The sequence below is a fragment of the Kogia breviceps genome, chromosome 12 (assembly GCF_026419965.1).
Source record: "Kogia breviceps isolate mKogBre1 chromosome 12, mKogBre1 haplotype 1, whole genome shotgun sequence".
Taxonomy (NCBI): Eukaryota; Metazoa; Chordata; class Mammalia; order Artiodactyla; family Physeteridae; genus Kogia; species Kogia breviceps.
The window spans coordinates 38,843,230-38,869,813 of record NC_081321.1 but is presented as its reverse complement, the minus strand read 5'-3'; the positions used below and the strand labels follow the sequence as shown (position 1 = coordinate 38,869,813).

The 26,584-nt window shown below is 55.4% G+C and overlaps 2 protein-coding genes across 12 annotated transcripts in view; both read left to right on the top strand.

Moving 5' to 3' along the window:
• Positions 1-387: 387 nt before the first annotated feature.
• RHEBL1 (RHEB like 1) lies at positions 388-3,447 on the top strand. 2 transcript variants are annotated; one of them, XM_059080653.2, is made up of 8 exons: positions 388-611; positions 1,225-1,296; positions 1,628-1,695; positions 1,972-2,054; positions 2,144-2,200; positions 2,402-2,449; positions 2,711-2,792; positions 2,950-3,447. In XM_059080653.2, the coding sequence occupies exons 1-8, from the start codon at positions 560-562 to the stop codon at positions 3,037-3,039; spliced, it is 552 nt and encodes a 183-aa protein (XP_058936636.1). In that variant the 5' UTR covers positions 388-559; the 3' UTR covers positions 3,040-3,447. The 2 variants fall into 2 exon arrangements, with proteins under 2 accessions (XP_058936636.1, XP_066866748.1); XM_067010647.1 differs by lacking the exon at positions 2,144-2,200.
• A 1,769-nt stretch (positions 3,448-5,216) lies between these two features.
• KMT2D (lysine methyltransferase 2D) overlaps positions 5,217-26,584 on the top strand; it is a 40,551-nt gene continuing 19,183 nt past the window's right edge. For 4 of the 10 annotated variants that reach the window (XM_067009217.1, XM_067009220.1, XM_067009219.1 and 1 more), the window contains exons 1-32: positions 5,217-7,656; positions 11,900-11,985; positions 12,245-12,371; positions 12,553-12,776; positions 12,891-13,000; positions 13,176-13,338; positions 13,678-13,843; positions 13,943-14,057; positions 14,204-14,361; positions 14,569-14,714; positions 14,853-16,175; positions 16,270-17,378; positions 17,853-17,966; positions 18,317-18,427; positions 18,962-19,066; positions 19,811-19,992; positions 20,142-20,306; positions 20,402-20,511; positions 20,611-20,658; positions 21,326-21,547; positions 21,777-21,896; positions 21,985-22,098; positions 22,317-22,447; positions 22,532-22,679; positions 22,879-22,944; positions 23,071-23,181; positions 23,383-23,520; positions 23,625-23,709; positions 23,940-24,181; positions 24,279-24,352; positions 24,562-24,612; positions 24,739-26,550. In XM_067009217.1, coding sequence (XP_066865318.1) covers positions 11,937-11,985; positions 12,245-12,371; positions 12,553-12,776; positions 12,891-13,000; positions 13,176-13,338; positions 13,678-13,843; positions 13,943-14,057; positions 14,204-14,361; positions 14,569-14,714; positions 14,853-16,175; positions 16,270-17,378; positions 17,853-17,966; positions 18,317-18,427; positions 18,962-19,066; positions 19,811-19,992; positions 20,142-20,306; positions 20,402-20,511; positions 20,611-20,658; positions 21,326-21,547; positions 21,777-21,896; positions 21,985-22,098; positions 22,317-22,447; positions 22,532-22,679; positions 22,879-22,944; positions 23,071-23,181; positions 23,383-23,520; positions 23,625-23,709; positions 23,940-24,181; positions 24,279-24,352; positions 24,562-24,612; positions 24,739-26,550 — 7,839 coding nt within the window. In that variant the 5' untranslated portion in view covers positions 5,217-7,656; positions 11,900-11,936. Of the gene's footprint in view, positions 7,657-11,899; positions 11,986-12,244; positions 12,372-12,552; positions 12,777-12,890; positions 13,001-13,175; positions 13,339-13,677; positions 13,844-13,942; positions 14,058-14,203; positions 14,362-14,568; positions 14,715-14,852; positions 16,176-16,269; positions 17,379-17,852; positions 17,967-18,316; positions 18,428-18,961; positions 19,067-19,810; positions 19,993-20,141; positions 20,307-20,401; positions 20,512-20,610; positions 20,659-21,325; positions 21,548-21,776; positions 21,897-21,984; positions 22,099-22,316; positions 22,448-22,531; positions 22,680-22,878; positions 22,945-23,070; positions 23,182-23,382; positions 23,521-23,624; positions 23,710-23,939; positions 24,182-24,278; positions 24,353-24,561; positions 24,613-24,738; positions 26,551-26,584 lie in introns of those variants that run through there. The other 6 variants (XM_059080583.2, XM_067009216.1, XM_067009215.1 and 3 more) reach the window with 5 other exon arrangements.

Below are 26,584 nucleotides of genomic sequence, written 5' to 3'. Positions count from 1 at the left end.
TTTTTCCCTACCCAAGGACGCCAGAGACCTTGCAAAAGGGACGCCTAGAATCTTTTGACCAGAAATTCCATCCCAGCCACAACGGATATTATCCATCCATGATTCTTTGCAGCCGCTTTTACTAGGTTGCAAAGACGCAAACACCTCTAGGACCCCGGGTTCCTTTCTGTTTCTTTATGAATGAACCGGGCCTAGTCTGCGCACGCGCAGCTCCTGGTTCTCCCGCTCCACGTGAGGCCCGCCCTTTGCTTCTGCCAACGGCCCCGCCCCTATCCTTTCTAGTGGACCAATGGCGAGCGGCCTGGGGGGCGGAGCCCTGAGCGGCGCGGCAGTGTAGTTCCCCGGTCGCCCGGCTCCCTCGCCTTAGTCTTGCTGTGTTGTGATCACGTGGCCAGCTCCGGGCGCGGCGCTTGTTTTGGTTTCCCTCTATCTTGCTCCTGGCAGCTTCAGGGTGAGCAGCTTTCCTGTGCGGGTTGCTACACTTGCCTGCACTCGACTTTCTCTTCTTGGGGCTCTCTCAGCCCCAAGTTCTGCAAGCCCCTCGGGGCCGGCTCCTGCCATGCCGTTAGTTCGCTACAGGAAGGTGGTCATCCTCGGATACCGCTCCGTAGGTGAGTATCGGTCTTGGGGAGAGCACGGATGCACCGCGGCTTTTTGGCCAGAGGAGGCGCACTGCCGCGGGTACGCGACCCAGGGAGGAATGGTGGCATCCTTAGAACCAGCTTGTAGAGCGAGGATTGAAAGGTTGGAGTTGGAAAGGCTGGGGTGGCGGTAGTGTGGAAGGCTGCAGGAAGCTGGAGCATGTAGGAGTTAACGTGGGCTTTACTGCTAGATCCCCGCGGTGGTCCTCAGTGTTACTTTGGGGGGTGGAGGTGGGGTCAGGATTTGATGGCGGGGGCGCGGTCTGGGTGGGGCAAGTCTCAGGTGTCCGGTGCAAGACTGACAGGGTCCTAAGGAATCCCGGATCTTCCCAGGGGTGGGGTGGGGTGGGGAAAGGCGGCGAGAAAGGCTTCCTGCGGCGCTACCGTATGCATCCGGTGGCCAAGGTGCAGAGACCCAGGGCGAAAAGAGGGTGAAGGTAGCCTCAGGGAAAGCATTGCCTGGGGCATTCCCAGGCTAGGATGCTAATTTGGGGTCCCCTTTAGTCCAGGCCCACAGCCCGAAAGAACAGAGGATGTGAATATGGATGGGTGATTTGGATAAAATTACCTCTGCTTCCCACAGGGAAGACATCTTTAGCACATCAGTTTGTGGAGGGCGAGTTCCTGGAAGGCTATGATCCTACTGTGGAGAATAGTGAGTAGACTTCTCCCCTAGGGATTGGGTAGGGAAGGCTTGGGTGCCCCATCCAAGTCCATAGTTTGGGATTATCCTGGTGCCAGAGGGATGATTTAATTAGATATTAAATCTAATCTCCTCTAGCAATCCTGTTCTGAATGGAGCTAGAGTGTGGATTTTCCAAGATACTGAGTCCAGGATGGTGTATATGTAGAAAATAAGAAGCCTAACGTTGTCTCTCCAGTTTCCTGGAGAGCTCTCTAGACCTGGCCCATCTATGTCAATATATAGGGGCACAGATTGCTAGTGCTACAAGGCACCTCACAGTCAAGTTTTCTTTTCTTTTCAGCTTACAGCAAGATAGTGACTCTTGGCAAAGATGAGTTTCACCTACACCTGGTGGACACAGCAGGGCAGGTACCAGTTTGGGGTAGGGTATCTAAATGTGGCAGTTCAGTCCTGGGAGATGAAGTCTGGTAGCCTCTGAGGCTCATCTGTAAAGTAGGATTAAAAGAAAAGCATTTTAGCAGCATTTCAGTGTGCAGCGCTGATTGGAGCTACTCTGTTAATACTTGTTGAACAGAAGTGACTGGAGTAGGGAGTGCCACAGGGAGGGTCCCCAGGATACAGCCCACCAACCTTGGCCATCTGATTGCTGTGGATCTAGGTATTGATGTTTCTATTTCTTGTCAGGATGAGTACAGCATTCTGCCCTATTCATTCATCATTGGGGTCCATGGTTATGTGCTTGTGTATTCTGTCACCTCTCTGCATAGGTAAGTGACCAAGGTTGTGAGTGGGGGACTTGGGAGGATCTGAGGGCTGTCCCAGAATAAAGTTATAGATTCATTTCTTGTGTTTAAAGTTTCCAAGTCATTGAGAGTCTGTACCAAAAGCTACATGAAGGCCACGGGAAAACCCGGTATGTGGCTCTGGGGGATAAAGACATAGTGTGGACCCGAGGGGAGAGGGAGGACAGAGGGGACTATTGATCCAAATTAAGGAGAAAGTCAGGACATAGATCCTGTCTGGTTTGATGGGGAGTTGTCCAGCTCTGATGTGAAGGAGGTTGGGGTCCATGGGGAACAGAGGGGATCCTGTAGTAACTGCTGTTTCCTCCCAGGCTGCCAGTGGTGCTGGTGGGGAACAAGGCAGATCTCTCTCCAGACAGGTATGGAAATCTCTGTAGCTTAAGGCGAAGGAAAGTGAGCTGGACTAGGAATGAGCCAGGCTCTTGTCGTGGCTCTGCCACTGATTTGAACCAGTCATTTTACCTCTTCATTTCTATTTTGAAGGGTAAGACAAAACAACCCTCTATTTCAAAAACTATCATTTCATATTTCAAGCCTCAGTCCTAGGCTCCTGTAAAGATTTTGCAGAGAACATGGGGCCATTGCTGTCCTTCATTTTCATGTCCCAAATTTGCTTCTAGGGAGGTCCAGGCTGTTGAGGGGAAGAAGCTGGCAGAGTCCTGGGGTGCAACATTTATGGAGTCTTCTGCTCGAGATAAGCAGGTGCTGGGCCTGAAGATTAGGAAGGTGGTGGCGGTAGCAGTGTTATGGCACTGCTTGGTGGTGGGGATGGTGGGGGAATGGGGTATTCACCTCAGAGTTGGGTGGTATTGGCAGTGAACTAAACAATTTTTTTGCCCTGAATCCTTATCCCTTGCAGCTGACTCAAGGCATCTTCACCAAAGTCATCCAGGAGATTGCTCGGGTGGAGAATTCATATGGGCAAGAGCGCCGCTGCCATCTCATGTGAGCCCTTGAGCACGGGGTAGCTGCCTTGATTCTGCCCCTGGCACTTGCCAGGCTCCAGTAGGGGCTTGGGGGGGGCAGGCCCTCAGGACTTCACGGGTTTGTTTGGTTGCCAGCTGTGTCCCTGGCCCTCTGGGCACACATTGTGGTACCCTCATGTTTGCACACTTACCTGGGCTCCAGTGGCCTGGTTGTCGATGTTTACAAAGAGGCAAGGATGTCTCATGGGCACTGTCCTCTAGCTCTGTTTTTGCTAAATAAATGAATTGTTATAACCTATGGAGTTGGGATATGAGTCCTGGGCATTGTTTATTCAGGACCTATGTAGGTTTTGGGTGTTGTCTGGGTGAGGGGAGCTGGCTCCCTGGAGTGACAATGTATATATGCAAATAAACTGATTAATCTTTTTGTAGTTGACTTCTCTGTATCTGGGGAGAGCTCAGGGCCAATATCTCCTTTTCTAAGGAGTGATGACTATGGCCTTCGGTAGAGAATCAGGGTTAACTCTTTCCTCCTACCTTGTTCCTGTTCCTTACTCCTCACTCATTCAGGACCATTACCCTAAGACTTACTACTTACCTTTCCCACCTTTCTTTTGGACTCTTCTACACAGGTAACCTATTGACTGCCACTCCCATCCAAATTTGTAGGCGCTCACAATCCCCTTAACTACAGAAACACCACCCTCTAGTGGCCAGCTGCCACATGCTGACATAGCTTCCCTTGCGGGGCCTTGGCATTTGCTGGAACCCAGAGAGGATAGGGTTTGGGTGGAGGAAGAAAGACCCTTGTTCTTAATGATGTAAGAATTGTGAAGTAGTGTGAAGGCAGGGACTAAAGTGTTACGACGATTTCAGCTTTTTAAGAGTTGAATAAAGTAAGAAATAATGCCCCTGATCAATCCCCACTCCCCGCTCTCCATCTCCCCAAGTGCCTTTCATTAAAATGGATGTTCTTTGCTCCTTTCATACCTTTCACACCTTTGGAGTTGTGCTACCTTTTTTAGGTGTCAAAGGCTATTGCTTCTGCTCTTTCTTATTGACCCGCCAGCTCGGTAGGAGGATGGGTTTGGCTAGGAAAATTTGGTCCTACCTGCCTCTACCCCCCACCCCTCCCCAGCAGCCCTAGGGTCTAACTGGCCTAATACCTCCTCCAAGGAGTTATAAGGGTTACCTGAATGGTACCTTTCACAGGAAGGGCATAAAGTTCTCCTGTCAGCTGGGGATGCACTCCTGCCAACTCTGTCAATGCACTTAGGTGGGGGAAAATGGACAAAATTTACGTGTGATTTTTAGCTGTGACCTTGTTATTGCCTGGCTCCAGGCTAGTTGGGCTTACAGTTGGGGATGACGGTTTGTCATGCTGGTTTTCAAAAGTCCTGCCAGTTGCTTTTGCATCTCTGATCTAGAATCTAAAAAGAAATAAGAGCTGCAGGAAGGAGTATATTCCAAAGAGCAATCTCTCGGCTTAGGAGTCTCTTTAGGGTTGTAAACACCCTCTCTCCCTACACTAAAATTAGGTCCTTTTGTACATCTGACTTGGAATTCTCATTAAGGGTACCTACACTCCTGCTGTTATTTCCATGAGGTCTGAGATAGAATAACAAATGTCTGAGGTTTTCTAGAAGTGTATCAAACAATCTCAAGGCCTGATAGTAGTAAAGAATAGTGGTTAATGGCTGGGTTAAAAGAGTTACTCTTCCACTTAGCTGTGTGACCTTGGGCAGACACTTAACCTCTCTGAGCCTCTGAACCTCTCTCAGTTTCTCCTTTATGAAGTGTAGTTAAACCTTCCTCATAGGACTGATGTGAGAATTAAACTGAAGTGATTTATGAAATACTTAGCATAGGTCCTCATACATAATAAACCCTTAAAAAATAGTGGCTATTGTGTTATTTGAGGTCTTTCTGGTGAGGGTATGCCTCTCTGCCTCTGGGTGCAGAGTAGGGAGAGGCCTTCCATTTTCCAACTTCTGACTCTTGGTGAACTTATTCCACTATAGCTGGGACAGGTGTGGGGTCACTGCTGGACTTTTTTGCTGAAATAGACCTGAATGGTCAGTGAAGAGCGTATGTCAGTGTGTGGCTAGCACAAGACATATCTGATCCCTCCTTCTATGACTCTGGCCAGTAGGGATTTAGGTCTCCTGCACTGTCCAATATGAAAGCCACAAGTCACATATTACTATTTAATTTAGTTTTAAAATTAACTAAAATTAAAAGTTCCTCAGTTGCACCACCTACATTTCAAAGTGCTCAATAGCTACATGTGGCTAAACCATATTAGATAGTGTATAGTGCATTTCTAACATTGCAGAAAGTTCTATTGGACAGCACTGTAAACCTTTTCCCACAAAACCAGCCCCGCACCTGATATGCCTGCCTCTTTCTCCACATCTTAAAAATAATAATAATAAAATAAATACATATATCTGAATACACACACATATCCCAGGAAAAACATGGCAATTGTTTTGCATCATGCATGGCTCAACTTCTCACTCATGTGGTTTGTTGAGCAATTTTACCTATTTCAGTCTCAATCTCTTCATCTGTAACATGGACATAATCACATGTAATTCATAAAAAGGGTGAGGAATAACTAAGAATATATAAAGTATCTAGCACATTTGTTAATTTGTCACCTCCTGTCCATCCCGTGGATAGAGTTAATGCAGAGAAGTCATTTCCAATCCCTTCTCATCCAGACTAATGGGGGGGGCGGTGCCTGTATGCTGGGATCTTGTCTAGAATAACAGTACTCCGGCCAGGTAGCAGCAAGGCTACAAGTTACATGCTCTCTAAAAAGGGGTTACATGTTTACTAAGAAGGGGGACACAGGCCCTGAAGATTAGGAAAGAAGGACTGGGGCTGGGGGTGGGAGCACCCGGCAAAGGAGGGGAAACTCTACATTTATGTTTTGACGGGGGGAGGTGATTGTGGGTGCACTAACAGTCCTCTTTCCTCTCGAGGGGATGTGAGAGTCAGAAGGAGCGACTAGGGACTCGTTCCGTTTTTCTTCAGGCCCCCGAACGTGGCAGGAACCCACCCTTTGCAGCGCCAGGCGCCGTGCCTCACTTTCTCCTTTTGCGGACTCCAGTTCCCAGGATGCAGAGCAGCGGCCAACCTCCTGGCTCTTCTTCCATCCCCCTCCCGGTAAAGATTGCTCCTGGTCAAGCAAGGGGCAGCTGGAGTTTCAGGGGCTGATAACTCCAGGGAAACGGAATTAGAAAGTGCCCGGAGTCCTAGTTTCACTAGCCGGGCGGTAAAGGAGGCAGTTCTAGGGCCGGGGCGAAGAGGAGGGGGGCTTCTTTCCCACGTGTCTGCACAGCGGCTGGCCCGGCGCAGTCGGGGTTAACCCGTGGCGGAGGGATCCCTCAGCGTGTGCGTAGAACTGCAAAGTCACAGCCTTTCCTCCGAGAGGGCCGGATCCCTCCGCCGCTCCGCTCCAACACAAAATAGGGCCGCGTCTTCTCCTTTCTCCCCCTTCTGGAGTGGGGTTCACCAGGCAAAAGGGCCACCCGGATCTCGCGCCGGAGGCTTCCTGAATCTCCACGACCATTGCCGAGACCTCGGGCCAGGAAATAGCCCCTTCGCAGGAACCACCCTACCGGCCGAACAGGAGGCGGAGGGGGGGGAGGCGGAGCGGCGCCGCGCTGCACTACTTTCCTCTCCGGTTGCAAATGGCTGCCTCGTTCCCCACTTTCCGCTCAGTTTCCTGACCCCCCGGCGCCGGGAGCCGGGGTTGGGCCATGCACCTCTAGGCCCCCCGCAATCGCAGCCAGCCGGGGGTCGAGGGGGTGCCGCCGATCAGAGCCGGCCAGGCCGGGGGCGGGGCAGCTCCTGAGGCCAGAGGGGAAGGGAGGCGAGCGCAGGGCCTGGAGCGGCCGGAGGGGAGCGGGCAGAGGGCTCGCACCGCCCGCCCCTTCCTCTTCCTCGCCCACCTACCCTCCTCCCTTCCCCGGGGGGAGCAGAAGGTGGGGGGCTCGAAGCCGCCGAGGGCGAGCGCTCGGGGTCGAGGAGCCCGGCGCTGGGGTGTGTGTCAGGTTCAGCTCCGCGGCCCCGCCGGCTCCGTGTCGCCGTAGCTCGCGCGGCCCCGGGGCGCCGGCCCGAGCGGGGAGAGGGGCTCGGCGCTCCTGCGAGGGTCTCACGTTCCATCCGGGCCCGGCGCGGGGCGGCGCGGCATTCCTTCCGGGCTGCTGGGGAGGCGCCTCGACGTTCCATCTGGAGAGCCTCGACGTTCCGCCCGAGCCCGGTGCGGGCGGCCGGGGCGCTGGCCCGGCCCTAGGACTGAGAGGCCGCCCGGCGACGCGGATGCGGATCCTGCTCGCCCAAGATCAAAGCCACCGGTGCTCTCTTTGTGTCCGCTCGGGATTCGCCGCCCAGGGGCTGTCCATGGAAACCTAAACTGCTGGAACCCGAGGCAGAGAACCCTTCTTTGGCTTCTTGCTTTTTTTGGGCGGGGGAGGGTGGCCACTCCGACCTGGATTTACCGTTCTTGGCCCCCCTAAGCCCCCCCGTGCGGGGGGCGGCTGTGATCGCTCTGGCGGTTGGAGGTCGGGGAGCGGCCCGGGCTCTGGCCATGTTCTCGGATGAGGATTTCTGGATCGCCCTGTGAAGAGGTGAGTGAAGTCCGCCCGGCCAGGGCCCAGAAAGGGTTGGACTGGGGGCATAGCCAGATGGACTATCTTGGCCAGAGCTGGCCTGTAGGTTGGAGAAGGGGGTGCCAGAGCTGAAGAGGGTTCCTTTGGCAGGGTCTGTCAAGGGAACCCGAGCCAGTCGCCAGAGCACAACCGAGGCCTGGTGTCCTGGGGTGTGCCTCTTTAAAGACTGGGGGGTTCAGGGAACCACGGGAGTTTGGGAACCTGGCCAGAAAGCCTCTCTGCCTGTTTATTTTTGTGTTGGGGGGAGCTCTACCAAACTAGGACCCAAGCCCTGATGCCAGCACCAATCCCAGTCAGCTGCTTCTCCTTCAGGGTTCCTTGTGGGCCTTGGGAATAGAACAACTTGGGAGCGGGGGTAGGGTGGCACTGCCAGGTCCGATTTACTGCCAGGTTGGACTTTAAGGTTGCTCTTGTCCATCCGGGCACCCAGAGCGGTCTTTGGGAGACTCAGGGAACCCTAGATCCTTCACTAGGCCTTATTTCACTGTGCAAAGGGGAGAGTGTGTGGAAACTGACCATTGTGATGAAGGGGTGGCCGGGGCAAGAAGGAGGCGGGGCTGGGGGCAGCTGTGGCCTTGCTGTTCAACTTTCAACTACCCCTGCCTGGCAGAGTGACCCCAGCGAGGCCTAGTGCTGTCTTAGCCTGCTTTGCCTCCCCTCCTCTCCGGATGGACATAATCTCTAGGGGATTATAGAGGAGGCCGTTGAGATTTGCTCCCTGCGAATGTGGGCTGCAAAAAAATGGCTTTTGTCTCCCGCTTTCTCTGGGCCTGGTGTGGAGAGCTGGTTGCCCATAAGTCCCTGGCCAATCTTGCAGGCCCCTCCCAGACCTCTTCAACCTTTTTCAATCAGGGAATGTTAACTGGTCCTCTGATCCTGTCCCAACTCTGCAGAATAGGGGGGCCTATATCTTTTTGGAGGAGAAGTGACCTGAGCAGAGCTGTGTTTGCTGAAGCCAGTGTTTTCAGCCCTGGCAGGATGTGTTGGGGAGAAGTGGTGTGTATGTGACTGCACGAAGGGTGCAGCATGAGCCTCAGGCCTCTGACCCTGGGCTGGGACAGCCCCTCTCACAGCTGTCATGCTGCCCAGCAGGGATTTGGCTGGTGTATTTTGCTCCCTCACTCTACTCCCTCCACCATACGTAGGCTAGACCTCTTTGAGCCTGGTCTTGGAAAGGAGAAAATAGGGGTTTGCCCTTGAAAGATTTCTGGGTGGTAATCCTGAGGTGAGAGGTGGCACAGGGGTGCCGGAATGAGGCTAGCTGTCGCCCATGCTGTCTGCCCTTGCCTCCTGTGGAGGGCCTCTCCTGTTCTCTGTCCTTGAAGAATTTCCTTAGGAGATAGCTCTCCTTGTTAGCTGTGGCTGACCCTAGGATGACCCAGGGGGTAGTCCGGAGGGTCTACAGGGCCACACTGTTGCCATTTGGATTCTTCCCTGGAGGGCCAACCCAAAATGGGGGTGGGGAGAGGTGTGGTTTGAGTCTCAGGCTGGGAACCAGGAAGTCCTGAGTCCTACAGAAGAGCTGTTCACTCAAGGGCCTGCTTCAGCCTTTCACCTCTCCAAGCCTCCATTTCCCCTTTGGCTGGGAAAATGGAGTTAAAGCTTTTGGTCTGGGATGGAGGCAGGGAGGAGGGTGGGTTGAGATGAAACTCTGCTTTTTTCCTTGCTGTTCTGGGCCTCTTCAGCCTAGGATTAAGGGGACCCACCACGGTTTTACTCCCTAGATCTGTATTTCTCTGGGATCCCTAGTTGCCCTGAGGAAGCCTGGCCAGGCATTACCCCAGTTTAGATCCAGGGAAAAAACCCTTGGTGTGTATGTGTGGTTTCTGGCTGTGAATGATGGGACAGGGGAACCTATGGTCTTTATTTGTTTAGATCAGTTTAAGGAGGGGGCCTGACAACTGGCACTCAGCATTGGGGTGCAGGTGCTAGACTGCAGGGTAGTGAAATGGGGCTTCTTGGAAGTGCCTCTAGATTCTTTTTCCTCAGCTTGGAGGACACTCAACCCTTTGCTTATCTCTCATCTTCCATGGTGCCATGAATGAGGCTGCAGCTTTGGAGGATGTTGGTACTGTTTCCCAAGGCTAGACGAAGGTGGTTTCTGTAGCTCCCCAAGCAGTGCCAGCATTACCAGCATGAGAGGGCTGCGCTTGGGGGAGGGCGGAGGAATTTGTCCCTCTGGCCTTGTGTGAGGCAGTCCTCCTCCCACCCACTGTACTATCACTGTTGCTTTTCATTTCTTGCTGTTTGTGACTCCTTTAGCCTTAACTTTGAGAGCACAACAGTTGGAAGATCTTAGCAGCATTTAGTGGTAAGGTACAGCAAAAGTTGCACGCATTTAGGAAACTTTGAAGCCTTCTGGGTGTGGTCAGGCCTTGAATGACTGAATAGGAAGAGGAGCCTGGCTGGTGCCCTGACCTCCAACCCCTAATTCACATAGGAGGCTTCTAGGCGGCCCCTTGAAGTTCCAGAGCAGCTTTTCTGTGGGCTGGCTAGATGACCACCCCGCTTTCCTTTCAGGTGTGATTGTGTGGGTGGCAGGTTTGGTAAAGAGGTGATCTGGGAATAGAGGTAACAGATATCAGGTGATATTTCACTTTCCCAATCTAGTAGAATCTAATAGTGTGAGGGGGAAAAAAGTAAAATAAAATTTCCCTTCCTGTGACATGTTACATGAGGCCCACTGCCAGTCTCTGGAAATGGAGTGTTAGCTCAGGGAAAGAGGACTGATAATTTGGTTCTTAGGTAATTGATTTATGGATCCTGGGCACCTTTGAGGGTTCCCCACTGTCTCATCTGCCCCAGTCACTCAACCCCAAGTGGCTGACTGGGGTATTTGGTTTGGGAAGAGAGGCTTGTCCTTACTAAGATTGGTATGGTCCCTCTGGTTAAACAAGAGGAGTGGAGAAGATGAGAGATACAGTTCTCAAACTTTTATTTAGAGTTTTGTTTTAGGGATTCCCCTCTACCTTCTGTAGGAAAACTATACTCTGTTTCTCTGCTTAAGCCCCTACCCTTCCCACTAAGAGCTGATTACACCTGTCCTTTTCTCCCTTCTTCTATAGGACCTCTTTCCTCTTCCTCAGCTCTGTAATTCTTATTCTTTACTTCTCTCTTTTTCGTACTGTGTTTAGTTTTATCTGAGGTTTAGGAGAATATACCCAAAGTTGTGGGTCTTGGCCTTCTTAGGTATAACTTTAATGTGTTTCATTTGGCTTTGGGATAGACAGGCATATCTTAGAAAAGGGGACCGTTACCCGCCACCCCCATAGTGTATGTGGAAACCCTGCTTGACGGAAGAGGAAGGAAGCTACTTTGCTCTGTCCTGCCCCGTTTAGAACAGCTCCAAGTGGTGGTGTGCTTCCTGAGACTACAACTCCCAGCATGCCTAGCCTCAGGCCTGGCTACACATGCTCAGTAACTCTTAAGGCCCACTTCTGTTAACTACTAGGGACATCTGAGGAGGAAGGGCTGTTGGTGTTGCTAAGGGCAACGACCTGAGGCCTTCAGGCTGGGTGAGGAGATCCTGAGCTCAGTCATGGCAAGGGCCAGGGGGTGGGTCTGAGCTGGATTTATTTGGGCAGTGGGTGGAAATTGGGGAGTTTCTTCTGTTGTGATTGGGATGTTCTGGTTGAAACCAGTGGAGATGGGGGAGATCCGTTCAGAGATGGGCTTTAGTTCCAGTAATGTGTTCTACATCCTGCAAGACCCCAAGGAGAGGGATATCAGCTGGATTCAGACTTCTTGTTATGACTGCCCCTGGGTTGGCACTGAAAGGCCTCTAGGATGGTAGCTGACTTAAGACCTGAGGAAAAAGTCCAAGGGATAGGGCCCACCAGAAGCCAAGAACTCAGTCATGAGGCAAAGAGTGATACTAGATGTAGATTGTATGTGCTTCTCATTGAATGCTATTGTCCTGGGAACTCTTCGACAGGAGGTGCGAGGTGGGAAAGGGGACTGGATCCTCTCAGAATTCAGAGTAGGAGAATATGGTCTGTGTTTATCTGGGGAGGAAGTAGGAAGTGGGACAACGGTTGGGGAGAAGGACTTTCCTTGTCATTAGTGCAGGAATTTGTAGGTATGGCTTTGCTCTGATTTCTGTAGGGTCTAGATAACATTAGATGCCTTCTTCCTAGGATTTGGGGGAAAGTGTTTAGTGGGAAGACTTACTAGACAAATAGATATCTCTTGGGTCTGACAGGTCTCCCCGAGAGGGCCCTGCCCAGTCGGAGAGAGGGATGGACAGCCCGAAGCCGCCTGGTGAGGATAAAGATTCAGAACCAGCAGGTGAGTAGGGCACATTCTGGGTTTGCTTGGCAGCTTTCTGTTCTACCAGACAATCTTAGATTTCTGGTCCTAGTACAAGGACAGGAGCTAAGTCCATCTAATAGACAGGTAATTGAAGGACTTTGTTCTTTGGGACAAAAGTTGAAATGCCATCACTGTTGTCCACCAAGGGTTTTGGATAATCTCATGGGTCTGATGAGTGGACTAGTATTAAATAGAGGATAATGGCTGATGCACACTTCTCTGTCTGTTCATTCAGCTGATGGACCTGCAGCCTCCGAGGAGTCAGGTGCCACTGAGCCAGACCTTCCCAAACCACATGTGGGGGAGGGCTCTGTGCCCAGTTCTGGGGGTCCCAGGCTTCAGGAGCCTCCCCAGGACTGCAGGTAACTAGTTTGGGGAAATGAGGATGTAAGGACATAACGAGGATTTGATTTGAGAGTCTGGGGCTTTCAAGGTGGAAAATTTAGGAAAATGAGTGGGAAGCATAGGTGTGCAAGTCATGGGGTTGTTTAGGGGTACCTGTGGGCAGGGGCCAGCGTGGTGCTGATGCTTGTGTGTTCACAGTGGGGGTCCAATGCGGCGTTGTGCTCTCTGTAACTGCGGGGAGCCCAGTCTACATGGGCAGCGGGAGCTACGGCGCTTTGAGTTGCCATTTGACTGGCCCCGGTGTCCAGTGGTGTCCCCTGGGGGGAACCCAGGGCCCAGTGAGGGAGCGCTGCCCAGTGAGGACCTATCACAGATTGGTTTCCCTGAGGGCCTGACTCCTGCCCACCTAGGAGAACCTGGAGGTAAGTGAAGGGAAGTGGGGTAGCTGACTTGGGCAGGAAACAGGGAAGGGGCTGAGTGGTCCTGAAGCAGTGATGACGTTCTTGTTAACACTTTCCCCCTTTCCCCCTGTGAAGGGTCCTGTTGGGCTCACCATTGGTGTGCTGCGTGGTCGGCAGGCGTGTGGGGGCAGGAGGGCCCAGAACTATGTGGTGTGGACAAGGCCATCTTCTCAGGGATCTCACAGGTGGGGCCGGGCCAGGGGATTGCATAGGCCCAGGGCAGGGTGGGCAGGGCTGGTGGGCTTCCGAGAGTCAGGGTGGAATGCGAAGGGCAGGGGGCATACTGGGACAGAGCCAGGGCCTGACGTGTTGCTCTGGAGAGAGCTGGCTAGCACTGAGGCTTTGTCTCCACCCTGGCAGCGCTGTTCCCACTGCACCAGACTCGGTGCCTCCATCCCTTGCCGCTCGCCTGGATGTCCACGTCTTTACCACTTCCCCTGTGCAACTGCCAGCGGTTCCTTTTTATCCATGAAAACACTGCAGCTGCTATGCCCGGAGCACAGTGAGGGGGCCACACATCTGGGTGAGAAGTCCTGCCCTTTGGACGTAGGGCAAATGAGGGTCCAAGGGTGCTGGGAGTTTTGCACTCTGTAGAGCACTCAGAAGTCTACCATTACATACTGTCAGTCTGCCCTACTAAAATACGTGTGGACTTTGTGAGTGCAGGGGCTTTGCCTGTCTTGTTTATAACGGTGTCGGCGGTGCCTAGAGCAGTGCCTGGCATATATTAGGCAGACGCTTAGTAACTATTTGTTATTCGTTCATTCTGTGTCTGTGGAATGCCTGTTACGTAGACAGCACTGTGCCAAGTCCTGTAAGGAATCCATAGCTGACCTGTGTCCTCTGTCCCTTCCCACTGCAGAGGAGGCTCGCTGTGCAGTATGTGAGGGGCCAGGGGAATTGTGTGACCTGTTCTTCTGTACCAGCTGTGGGCATCACTATCACGGGGCCTGCCTGGACACTGCTCTGACTGCCCGCAAGCGTGCTGGCTGGCAGTGCCCTGAATGCAAAGTGTGCCAAGCTTGCAGGTAAGAGTGGGAGGGCAGGAGAAAACCTTAGGCAAAGCACAGGTTAAGGTTGAAAATGAGGGCAAGGAGGACCCTGTTATGTGCCCTGTGCCCCTGCAGGAAACCTGGGAATGACTCTAAGATGTTGGTCTGTGAGACATGTGACAAAGGATACCATACCTTCTGCCTGAAACCACCTATGGAGGAACTGCCTGCTCACTCTTGGAAGTGCAAGGTGAGTGTCCCCTGATCCTCCTGCCTTACTCTCCCTAAGTCTGCCTCCTACAGCATCCCAAGTTCCTCTGTTGTGACGAGTCCTGTGTTCTCCTCCAGTCTCTGGCTGTCTGACAAGTGCCCGTTTTGCCCGTTCCCTTCCCCTAGGCATGCCGGGTATGCCGGGCCTGTGGGGCAGGCTCAGCAGAGCTGAACCCCAACTCTGAGTGGTTTGAGAACTACTCGCTCTGTCACCGCTGTCACAAAGCCCAGGGAGGACAGCCTGTCAGTTCTGTTGCTGAGCAGCACCCCCCGGTCTGTAGCAGGTAAGTGGTGTAGCCTGGCAGAGATCGGGCTGGGGGATCGGAAGTACTGAGATTGGCAGGGCTCGTGTTAAAGCAAGCTGACTTTGAGAGGAGGGCCCTCAGGTGGGCAGTACAATCCATAGCATTCGTGCCTCGCCCCAGTGTGCTCTCGTGAGGAGCTGATAGCTGATGAGAGCCATGGTGCCTGCTCCCCTGTACCCTCTGCAGATTCTCACCCCCAGAGCCTGGCGATACCCCCACTGATGAGCCCGATGCTCTGTACGTTGCATGCCAAGGGCAGCCAAAGGGTGGGCACGTGACCTCTATGCAACCCAAGGAACCGGGGCCCCTGCAATGTGAAGCCAAACCACTAGGTGAGTAGGGTTTGAGGGTCCCTGAAAGTAATCCCCTTCTATCGTGTGACAAGGGACAGTTTCTGCTTTGCCCCAGACCCTGTACTTTCTGTGGAGTGCAGCTGAACTAGGTAGGAGCATAGTGTGTTATGTCTGCAGGTAGAGAAGGGGCCCAACTTGAGCCCCAGTTGGAGGCCTCCCTAAATGAGGAGATGCCACTGCTGCCCCCACCTGAGGAGTCGCCCCTGTCCCCACCGCCTGAGGAATCACCCACATCCCCGCCGCCTGAGGCATCGCGCCTGTCCCCACCGCCTGAGGACTCACCCCTCTCTCCACCGCCTGAGGAGTCTCCTCTGTCTCCCCCACCTGAGGCATCACCTTTCTCTCCACTGGGGGAGTCACCCTTCTCTCCCCCAGAGGAGTCCCCCCCATCTCCCCCGCTTGAGACACCCTTATCCCCACCGCCTGAAGCGTCACCTCTGTCACCACCATTTGAGGAGTCTCCCCTGTCCCCGCCACCGGAGGAATTGCCTACCTCCCCACCGCCTGAAGCATCGCGCCTGTTCCCACCGCCTGAGGAGTCACCCATGTCCCCTCCGCCTGAGGAGTCACCCATGTCCCCTCCGCCTGAGGCATCTTGTCTGTTCCCACCATTTGAAGAATCTCCCCTGTCCCCTCCACCAGAGGAGTCTCCTCTCTCCCCGCCCCCTGAGGCCTCACGCCTGTCCCCACCACCTGAGGACTCACCCATGTCCCCGCCGCCTGAAGACTCGCCTATGTCCCCCCCGCCTGAGGTGTCACGCCTGTCCCCCCCGCCTGAGGAGTCTCCCCTGTCCCCGCCACCAGAGGAGTCTCCCACATCCCCGCCCCCTGAGGCTTCACGCCTGTCCCCACCGCCTGAGGACTCACCCACGTCCCCACCACCTCAAGACTCACCTGCTTCCCTGCCACCGGAGGACTTGCTAATGTCCCTACCCCTGGAGGAGTCACCCCTATCGCCACTGCCTGAGGAACAGCGACTCTGCCCCCGGCCCGAGGAGCCGCGCCTGTCCCCTGTGCTCCAGGAGCCGCACCTGCCCCCTGCGCCCGAGGAGCCTCGTTTGTCTCCTGCGCCCCAGGAGCCGCGCCCGTCCCCTGCGTCCGAGGAGCCGCACCCGTCCCCTGCACCTGAGGAGCTGCATCTGTCCTCCCAGCCTGAGGAAGCGCGCCTGTCCCACACGCCCGAGGAGCCGCAGTTGTCCCCGGTGCCCGAGGAGCCGCGCCTGTCCCCTCGCCCTGAAGGGCCCCCTGAGGAGCCAGGCCTGTGCCCTGCACCTGAGGAATCGCCCTCGTTCCTCCCACCTGGGGAGCCACCCTTATCCCCTTTGCTTGGAGAGCCGGCCCTGTCTGAGCCTGGGGAGCCACCTCTGTCCCCTCTGCCTGAGGAGCTGCCGTTGTCCCCATCTGGGGAGCCATCTTTGTCACCTCAGCTGATGCCACCAGGTACAGGGCTGTTAGTACCCTCTTACTCTGGGACAGTCTTAACTCTTTATGGCACATCTAATCTAAGAGCCTCTCTTTTTTTCTTTCTCTCCAGATCCTCTTCCTCCTCCGCTCTCACCCATTATCACAGCTGTGGCCCCGCCGGCCCTGTCTCCTTTGGGAGAGTTAGAGTACCCCTTTGGTGCCAAAGGGGACAGTGACCCTGAGTCGCCATTGGCTGCCCCCATCCTAGAGACACCTATCAGCCCTCCACCAGAAGCTATCTGCACTGACCCTGAGCCTGTACCCCCTATGATCCTTCCCCCATCTCCAGGCTCCCCGGTAGGACCGGCCTCTCCCATGCTGATGGAGCCCCTTCCCCCTCGTTGTTCCCCGCTCCTCCAGCATTCCCTGCCTCCCCCAAACTCCCCTCCTTCCCAGTGCTCTCCCCCTGCTCTGCCACTGTCTATTCCTTCCCCACTGAGTCCCATGCAGAAGGCAGTGCAGGTCTCAGATGAGGCTGAGCCACCTGAGATGGAGACTGAGAAAGCCCCAGAACCTGAGTGCCCAGCCTTGGAACCCAGCCCTACTAGTCCTCTCCCCTCTCCCATGGGGAACCTTTCCTGCCCTGCACCCAGCCCTGCCCCAGCCCTGGATGACTTCTCTGGCCTGGGGGAAGATACAGCCCCTCTGGATGGGACTGACACTCCTGGATCACAGCCAGAGGCCGGACAGACCCCTGGCAGTTTGGCTAGTGAACTTAAGGGTTCCCCTGTGCTCCTGGACCCCGAGGAGCTGGCCCCTGTGACCCCTATGGAGGTCTATGGCCCAGAATGCAAGCAGGCAGGGCAGGGCTCACCCTGTGAAGAGCAAGAGGAGCCACGTGCACCAGTGGCCCCTACCCCACCTACTCTCATCAAATCTGACATCGTTAATGAGATCTCCAATCTGAGCCAGGGCGATGCCAGTGCCAGTTTTCCTGGCTCAGAGCCCCTGCTGGGCTCTCCCGACCCCGAGGGGGGTGGCTCCTTGTCAATGGAGCTGGGGGTATCTACAGATGTTAGTCCAGCCCGAGATGAGGGCTCCCTGCGACTTTGTACGGATTCGCTGCCAGAGACTGATGACTCGCTGTTGTGTGATGCTGGGACAGCTGTTGGAGGAGGCAAAGCGGAGGGGGACAAGGGGAGGCGGCGCAGCTCTCCGGCTCGTTCCCGCATCAAACAGGTAAGGGGCTATCCAGCCGCTGGATGTGCTTGGTGTCATGCCACTGTCAGAGGTATAGTCCTGTGTCACTGATACCTTCCTACCTGGCTTACTGAATCCTGGACTGTCAGAGATCCTTGAGTGCATCTTCTTATTTTATCAAGGAGAATACTGATAAATAGGGGGACATGACTTGCCCAGGTTCATGGTAACTCAGCCATAGAATCGGGACTAGAAACTCAGGTCTCTCAAGCCAGTACTTTTTCTTGTTGTACCACGTTGACCACTCTTCTTGGAAGGTGGGGAGTGGTTTGGACCAGAGTTACCTACCTGTTGCTATCTGGGAGCTTGGCTTTTTCCCTGGCCCTGACTGAGACTTTTGGGCTTTGTTACCTGCCATAGTCTGTCCCTTCGTCTCTTCTCTTCCCTCCAAGCCTGTGGATCCAGCATATTAGCCCTGGACTTTTCCTGTAATTGTCCCCTTTCCCCACTTAGGGTCGCAGCAGTAGTTTCCCAGGAAGACGCCGGCCACGGGGAGGAGCACATGGAGGACGTGGGAGAGGACGGGCCCGGCTAAAATCAACTACTTCTTCCATTGAGACTCTGGTAGTAAGGAGAGGCCTCCCATCCCCCAAACATGCTTCAGCTGGCCCCTTCAAGATTAAACACCCTTTAAATCTTGCCAGTCCCCTGCACGCTCACCTGCCTGTCTGCTAGCCTAGGGCCTGTCCAGCTATGTCTGTGCTCCTTCTGTGCTCTTGGCCCCCAGGCTTCTCTGAAATCTGATGTTGGGCTGAGGCCCAGTGTGGGAGCTGGGGTGTTCTTCTGCTTCTTAGTCCTGGCTCCTGGCTTTCATCTTAGCCGGGGGTTTATGCCGCCTTCCCCCAACACCAAAGAGGAAAGCAGCTTAGTTGGGGCAGATTTAGCTGCCTCACTTTCCACAACTCTCTGCCTATAAGGTTGCTGATATCGATAGCTCTCCCAGCAAGGAGGAAGAAGATGATGATGATGACACCATGCAAAATACTGTGGTTCTCTTCTCCAACACAGACAAGTTTGTCCTAATGCAGGTACCATACTTGACTTTTGTAGTCCCATCTTCAGCAGTGAGACCTGGCAGACTGAACAGTTGGATATGTGTGTTCCGGTGGGAGGGTAAATGGGGAGAACCAGGGGCCTACTTCTGGCATTCCAGAGAATGAACTTGACACTGAGCTAACAGCTAGGGATGTAGCAGTGAAAAAGGCAGAAATGGTTTCTTCCCTATTGAAGCTTAGAGTCTAGGGAACACGAGTAATCTTGAAGCTGTAGAATTTTGTCGCATATATTACTGTCTCATCCTGACCAGTCTTTACCCATCTTATCTTTCACTTCTCATTACCATTACCCATGTCAGGCTGTATCATTTCAAATTATTTGATCAGCTGGGCAAGGCATGCTAGGAAGGAATGGGGTCCCGTGATGGCTCACCGTGTCCTAACGCTGGGGATAGGCTTCTGGTTCTTTGACTCCCTCCTCTTGGATTAGTGCTGTAGTCAGTTACTGGGACCGAGTGGTACTGAGGATGTGAGGTTGGACATTTGGGTTTCTGTGTGTTTCCCCAGGACATGTGTGTGGTATGTGGCAGCTTTGGCCGGGGGGCAGAGGGCCACCTCCTTGCCTGTTCCCAGTGCTCTCAGTGCTATCACCCTTACTGTGTCAACAGCAAGGTGAGTTCAGGGCCCAAGAGGTCTGGCCTGGGGGATGGGGTCGTTACTGCTTATCTTAGTTCCCTGTCCTGGCCACTCTACTTACAGTGGCCACTGGTCATGGAAGTTGTTCATCAGCTTCCAGTGGTTGTCAAACTCATCTTGGGAAAAAATACTTTGGAAACCATAGTGGTCTTTACGAGTTTCTTTGTGGTAGACCATGACTTGCTGGTATAATTCAGTCCATCATATAAACTGTGAGAACTTTACTAGTAGAAAACATGATATGGTCTGGATGTAAAATGTAAAATCAGAATCAAACACATGTCCACAAAGAGAAAGCAGTGTTTTTGACTCAAGTATGATCAGTCATTTGGGGGTTTTCATTGATGTTAATTTAGAACTTGTCCGCTGCTAACATGCACTAACTTGCAGCAGTAGCAGGTTCTACATGTTCAAGAAAAACTGGGGGAAATACAACCTATTCTATCCACAGTCTTTTTGGAGACTTCGCTAGTGAAAGATTGTAATGAGGCAGTGGCCGGGTGAGGCTGTTCTCTGTTCAGCAGAGACCCCTGGAAGCCTAAGTTTGAGATCCACTATTTTTGGGGTGAGGGTGCTCTGTGTAGCTTCCCTGTGTTCAAATGGAGGTCTGGCCTGGGTCCTGGGGTCCTCCAGCCTCACCTGTGTAAGTCCTCCCCTCCCCTGAGAGGTCTGCCCTGCCCTCCGCATCACCTCCTGAGGAACTGCCATCTTCTGCACCAGATCACCAAGGTGATGCTGCTGAAGGGCTGGCGTTGCGTGGAGTGCATCGTGTGTGAGGTATGCGGCCAGGCCTCAGACCCCTCCCGCCTGCTGCTCTGTGATGACTGTGACATTAGCTACCACACGTACTGCCTGGACCCCCCACTGCTCACTGTGCCCAAGGGTGGCTGGAAGTGCAAGTGGTAAGGAGACTGGGATCTTCAGAGGGTCCTGAAATGTTTGAGTGGGTGTGATGTTGAATACATGGCAGAGGCGGGGTTTAGAAGGCCGGGCGGCTTTGGGTGCTTTGGGTAGGTTCGGTGCTGAGGGTCTGTCTTCCTCCCGCCACCAGGTGTGTGTCCTGTATGCAGTGTGGGGCCGCCTCCCCTGGCTTCCACTGTGAATGGCAGAACAGTTACACGCACTGTGGGCCCTGCGCCAGCCTGGTGACCTGCCCGATCTGTCATGCCCCGTATGTGGAAGAGGACCTCCTGATCCAGTGCCGTCACTGTGAACGGTGAGGGTGCCCCTTTCCCCTCATATAAGTCCCCTCTTCCCTGTTCTCAGCCTTGCGTTGTCTCAGTTTATCCCCTCCTGTCTCCCTTCTCCCAGGTGGATGCATGCTGGTTGCGAGAGCCTCTTCACAGAGGATGACGTGGAGCAGGCGGCTGATGAGGGCTTTGACTGTGTCTCCTGCCAGCCTTACGTGGTAAAGCCTGCTGGTGAGTACCAGGAGCTGGGGAGAGGGGAGGAGGAGTCGGGGTAGGGGTGCCTTGCTTTGGGACAGGGCCTCTAGCTGCCTTGGTTTGTCCTTTCCACAGTGCCTGTTGCGCCTCCAGAGTTGGTGCCTATGAAGGTGAAAGAGCCGGGTGAGTCACAGAAATTCTGAATGCCGAAGCCAGAGGAGACCTTAGACGCTTAGTCCAGCTCCAACCCCCCAACTTTATCTCGTTATTTTCAGAGAAGGAGACTAAGACCCAGGGGGGTTGAGTGGCCTGCCCAAGGTCACCCCATAGGTCAGTGGTGAAGTTATGACGAGAACCAAGGCATCCAGTTTCCCAGGCAGAGTTCCTTCCACCAGGCAACGCGGCCTTTGTACGGCTAGAATCTCACCTCCAGAGAGCGCAGAACACAGCTCTTTCTTCTTAATGAAGGAGCTGGGGCTCTCCCACCTCCATTGTGGTGTGGGCACTGCTCCTGGCATCTGGGGCACTGTGAGCTGGCATTCAGCAAGGAGGGGCCCTCCTGGCCCCAGACAGCTAGAGAATATATTTGGTGAACTGAGGGTTAATCATGAGCAAAGTCCGGCTTCAGCAGGAGCGGTCTCTCTGATCCCCCTGGTTAACGGAGGGAGCACTCAGGCCTTAGCTGGCGCCCGTTGGTGGTCTCTCCTCTCCAGCCCTCAGACCCCAGTCTGGAGTTCAGTCTGTCTCTCTCTCACTGCTTTTGTCCCAGTTAGGGACTTAGGCCGAAACTTGGAGTTCTGTGCTCCTTGGGGCCTCCATCAGGGGTCACACGCCCTTCCCCCTTGTGCAGAGCCCCAGTACTTCCGCTTCGAGGGTGTGTGGCTGACAGAAACTGGCATGGCTGTGCTGCGTAACCTGACCATGTCGCCCTTGCACAAGCGGCGCCAGCGGCGAGGACGGCTTGGCCTCCCAGGCGAGGCAGGGCTGGAGGGTTCTGAGCCTTCAGATGCCCTTGGCCCTGATGACAAGAAGGATGGAGACCTGGACACTGATGAGCTGCTCAAGGGTGAAGGTCAGGCTGAGGAATCTCAGGGAGTGCCAAAGTAATGGGAGCATGCCTGTGAGAGTGGAATGTTGGGTAGGAGCTGCATTAGCACTCCCAGTCACCCTCAAGCCACTGTTGGTCTTGCCCAGATGGCTCTGTGGCAGGGCACTCAGCTCTGTTCTTAGGTGGCAGGATGACAGGGTTAAAAGGATCCATGCCTCTGACCTGCTTCCATCTCGTCTGTCCCCGTACACAGGTGGTGTGGAGCACATGGAATGCGAAATTAAACTAGAGGGCCCCGTCAGCCCCGATGGAGAGCCTGGCAAAGAGGAGACCGAGGAAAGCAAAAAACGCAAACGCAAACCCTATCGGCCTGGTGAGGCCCTGGGATGCAGAGGTGGGTGGTGAGGCGCAGCTCACCAGGTCCCCAGCGGCTTCTCAGCCTCAGTTCTGTCTCCTTACAGGCATCGGTGGTTTCATGGTGCGACAGCGGAAATCCCACACACGTGTGAAAAAGGGGCCTGCTGCACAGGCGGAGGTGTTGAGTGGGGATGGGCAGCCCGACGAGGGTGAGACGGGTGAGGGCTCCAGTGGGGCCTGGGAGAAGGTGGGGATCACAGGACCTGTGGGACACCGCCAGGGAGGCCTGGGGCAGGGGAGTTCACTCAGAGGGCCAAGAGAGTAGTGGGCCCAACTGGTGCTGGGGAGAGAGCAGGCAGAAAGCGTCCCCAGGCCAAGTTGGGAGCAGTATGCCTGCTGTCCCCAGAGAGGCAGACACCTCCTCTTCGGTCCCCAGTGTTGCCTGCCGACCTGCCTGCAGAGGGCTCTGTGGACCAGAGCTTAGCTGATGGGGATGAGAAGAAGAAGCAGCAGCGGCGAGGGCGCAAGAAGAGCAAACTAGAGGACATGTTCCCTGCTTATCTGCAGGTGGGTCTTAGGCTCCGAGGGGCAAGGGCAGTGTCGGTCCTGCAGGGCACGAAGAAGCCTGTTTCTCCCTGACTCCTCCCACAGGAAGCCTTCTTTGGGAAGGAGCTGCTGGACCTGAGCCGGAAGGCCCTTTTTGCAGTTGGGGTGGGCCGGCCAAGCTTTGGACTAGGAACCCCAAAAGCCAAGGGGGATGGAGGCTCAGATAGGAAGGAGCTCCCAACCTCACAGAAAGGTCAGTCGTGTGGGGGTAAGGTGATCTGAAGGGGTCCAACTTCACTCTGTGCTTAGAAGCTGGTAAGAGATTTTAGTGGGAAATGGGCTGGTCTCCAGGAGTTGAGGGTGGGCCAAGGGCCCCGGCCTTGGAGCTGGGGTCCTATTCAGGGCATCACATGTGGGGCATCTCTGATTGGAATGGCGACTGTTGCTTGTAGGAGATGATGGTCCGGATGTTGCAGATGAAGAATCCCGTGGTCCTGAGGGCAAGGCTGATACATCAGGTGAGGGTTGCTGGGGGGACTGTGTGCCATCTTGGTTTTGCTTCTGTCAACTGTTTTGCCCCTGAGCACTATCAGGGATTACCTCCGTACTGGCCTTGGCTGATGGGTTTCTCCTGGCAATTGCAGGACCTGAGGATGGCGGCGTAAAGGCATCCCCAGTGCCTAGTGACCCTGAGAAGCCAGGCACCCCGGGTGAAGGGATGCTTAGCTCTGACTTAGACAGGATTCCCACAGAAGGTGAGGCTGTGACCCACACTCCTTGTGTATAAGGGTCCTCTGTGGGAGAAGGAGAGCATCCTACCTGTGAGACTGTCATCTCTACAGCTTCTCTAGTGGGGAGTCGTGGGCACCTTCCCTGGCCGTGACCATTTGTAGCCCTGTGGTGTCCCTTCAACTCCTTAGTCTTCCTCAGCAGCATCCTTCATCGATCCCTCACAGAACTGCCCAAGATGGAATCCAAGGATCTGCAGCAGCTTTTCAAGGATGTTCTGGGTTCTGAACGAGAGCAACATCTGGGTTGTGGAACCCCTGGCCTCGACGGCAGCCGTACACCGCTACAGAGGCCCTTTCTTCAAGGTGATCCGGATAGGAGTGGTTTGAAAACTGGGTGGGCAGGTATGGCCAGGCCTGCCTCCAGGAAGGGCCACTTACTCCTTTCACTGATCCTGTGCCTCTTGTAGGTGGACTCCCTTTGGGCAATCTCCCCTCCAGCAGCCCAATGGACTCCTACCCGGGCCTTTGCCAGTCCCCATTCCTGGATTCTAGGTTGGTATTTATGCTTAACCCCCGTGGGCAGTCCCTTCCGTCCAACTGGGGCCATGCCAAGGGAGGGAACCTTGGACTTTTGGGTGCTGCTGTAGCAACACCTCCCTCTGCTCCTTTGTTAGTGACTGTCCTCTGTTGGGGCAGGGCAGTGGCCTGAGGGCTCTGGGCAGTTTGTCTGGGGTGGGGCTTGGCGTCCCTGCCCTCTGTGACTTTCCGCCCCTGCGCCCCAGGGAGCGCGGGGGCTTCTTTAGCCCGGAGCCCGGTGAGCCAGACAGCCCCTGGACAGGCTCGGGGGGCACCACGCCCTCCACCCCGACCACGCCCACCACAGAGGGTGAGGGCGACGGGCTCTCCTACAACCAGCGGAGTCTTCAGCGCTGGGAGAAGGACGAGGAGTTGGGTCAGCTCTCTACCATCTCACCTGTTCTCTATGCCAACATTAACTTTCCCAATCTCAAGCAAGATTACCCAGGTACCCGTGGGGTGAGGGCAAGGGAGACAGCCTGTAACATCGCATGTGCAGGGGTCACCTGCCAGGTCTCCTCTAACACATTCTCTCTGCCCTCCAGACTGGTCTAGCCGCTGCAAACAAATCATGAAGCTCTGGAGAAAAGTTCCAGCTGCTGATAAAGCCCCCTACCTGGTGAGACAGAGGGAGCCTGGGTCAGCGTGGGAACTGAGGGTGCGGGGTGACTTTGGGAAGCTCGCCTCAGTTCTTTCCATTCCCCACTCCCAAAGCAACTGGGCCAGTAGGGATCAGCTTCTGGGTAGGCAGTGTGAGTGACATTGAGAGGGCTGGGGGCTGAGGGAGAGATTGCATTCTAGCCTAAGTTTGTGTCCTCTATTCCTCAGCAAAAGGCCAAAGATAACCGGGCAGCTCACCGCATCAACAAGGTGCAAAAGGTGAGTCGGGGCCAGGCTGGGCTGTGCCATCCAAGGCCTGTAGTGGGGTGGGCTCTCTAAGGGTAGGGGGGACATAGGGCCTGCCCACAGCAGCCTGACTGCTCTGTGCCTGGTCTCCCCCTGTAGCAGGCTGAGAGCCAGATCAACAAGCAGACCAAGGTGGGCGACATGGCCCGTAAGACTGACCGACCGGCCCTACATCTCCGCATTCCCCCCCAGCCAGGGGCACTGGGCAGCCCGCCTCCTGCTGCTGCCCCCGCCATTTTCATTGGCAGCCCCACTCCCCCCGCCGGCTTGTCTACCTCTGCGGATGGGTTCCTGAAGCCGCCGGCGGGCACGGTGCCCGGCCCCGACTCGCCCGGTGAGCTCTTCCTCAAGCTCCCACCCCAGGTGCCCGCCCAAGTGCCTTCGCAGGACCCCTTTGGACTGGCCCCCGCCTACGCTCTGGAGCCCCGCTTCCCCACGGCACCACCCACCTATCCTCCCTATCCTAGTCCGACTGGGGCCCCCGCGCAGCCCGCGACGCTGGGCGCCTCATCTCGTCCTGGGACCGGCCAGCCAGGGGAGTTCCACACCACCCCACCTGGCACCCCCCGACACCAGCCCTCCACACCTGACCCCTTCCTCAAACCCCGCTGCCCCTCACTGGACAACCTGGCTGTGCCTGAGAGCCCAGGGGTAGGGGGAGGCAAGGCTTCTGAGCCTCTGCTGTCGCCCCTGCCTTTCGGGGAGTCTCGGAAGGCCCTAGAGGTGAAGAAGGAAGAGCTTGGGGCATCCTCTCCCAGCTATGGGCCCCCAAACCTGGGCTTTGTTGACTCACCCTCCTCAGGCCCCCATCTAGGTGGCCTGGAGTTAAAGGCACCCGATGTCTTCAAAGCCCCCCTGACCCCTCGGGCATCTCAGGTAGAGCCCCAGAGCCCAGGCTTGGGCCTAAGGCCCCAGGAGCCGCCCCCTGCCCAGGCTTTGGCCCCTTCTCCTCCCAGCCACCCGGACATCTTTCGCTCTGGCCCCTACCCTGACCCCTATGCCCAACCCCCATTGACCCCTCGGCCCCCACCCCCACCCCCTGAGAGCTGCTGTGCCCTGCCTCCTCGCTCACTGCCCTCTGACCCTTTCTCCCGAGTGCCCGCCAGTCCCCAGTCCCAGTCCAGCTCCCAGTCCCCGTTGACACCCCGTCCTCTGTCTGCTGAGGCTTTCTGCCCATCCCCTGTTACCCCTCGTTTCCAGTCCCCTGACCCTTATTCCCGCCCACCCTCACGCCCTCAGTCCCGGGACCCGTTTGCCCCACTGCATAAGCCACCCCGCCCCCAGCCCCCTGAAGTTGCCTTCAAGGCTGGGCCTCTAGCCCACACTCCGTTGGGGGCTGGGGGTTTCCCAGCAGCCCTGCCCTCAGGGCCGGCAGGTGAGCTCCATGCCAAGGTCCCAAGTGTGCAGCCCCCCAATTTTGCCCGCTCCCCTGGGACTGGTTCATTTGTAGGCACCCCTTCTCCCATGCGTTTCACTTTCCCTCAGGCAGTAGGGGAGCCTTCGCTAAAGCCCCCTGTCCCTCAGCCTGGTCTCCCTCCACCCCACGGGATCAACAGCCATTTTGGGCCCGGCCCTACCTTGGGCAAGCCTCAAAGCACAAACTACACAGTAGCCACAGGGAACTTCCACCCATCGGGCAGCCCTCTGGGACCCAGCAGTGGGTCCACAGGAGAGGGCTATGGGCTGTCCCCACTACGCCCCCCATCAGTCCTTCCACCACCTGCACCCGATGGATCCCTCCCCTACCTGTCCCATGGAGCCTCACAGCGGGCAGGCATCACCTCTCCAGTTGAGAAGCGAGAAGACCCAGGGGCTGGGATGGGCAGCTCTTTGGCGGCACCTGAACTTCCAGGTACCCAGGACCCAGGCATGTCCAGCCTCAGTCAGACAGAGCTGGAGAAGCAACGACAGGTGAGTCGACATCCTGGACCTGAGCCCCCCACGT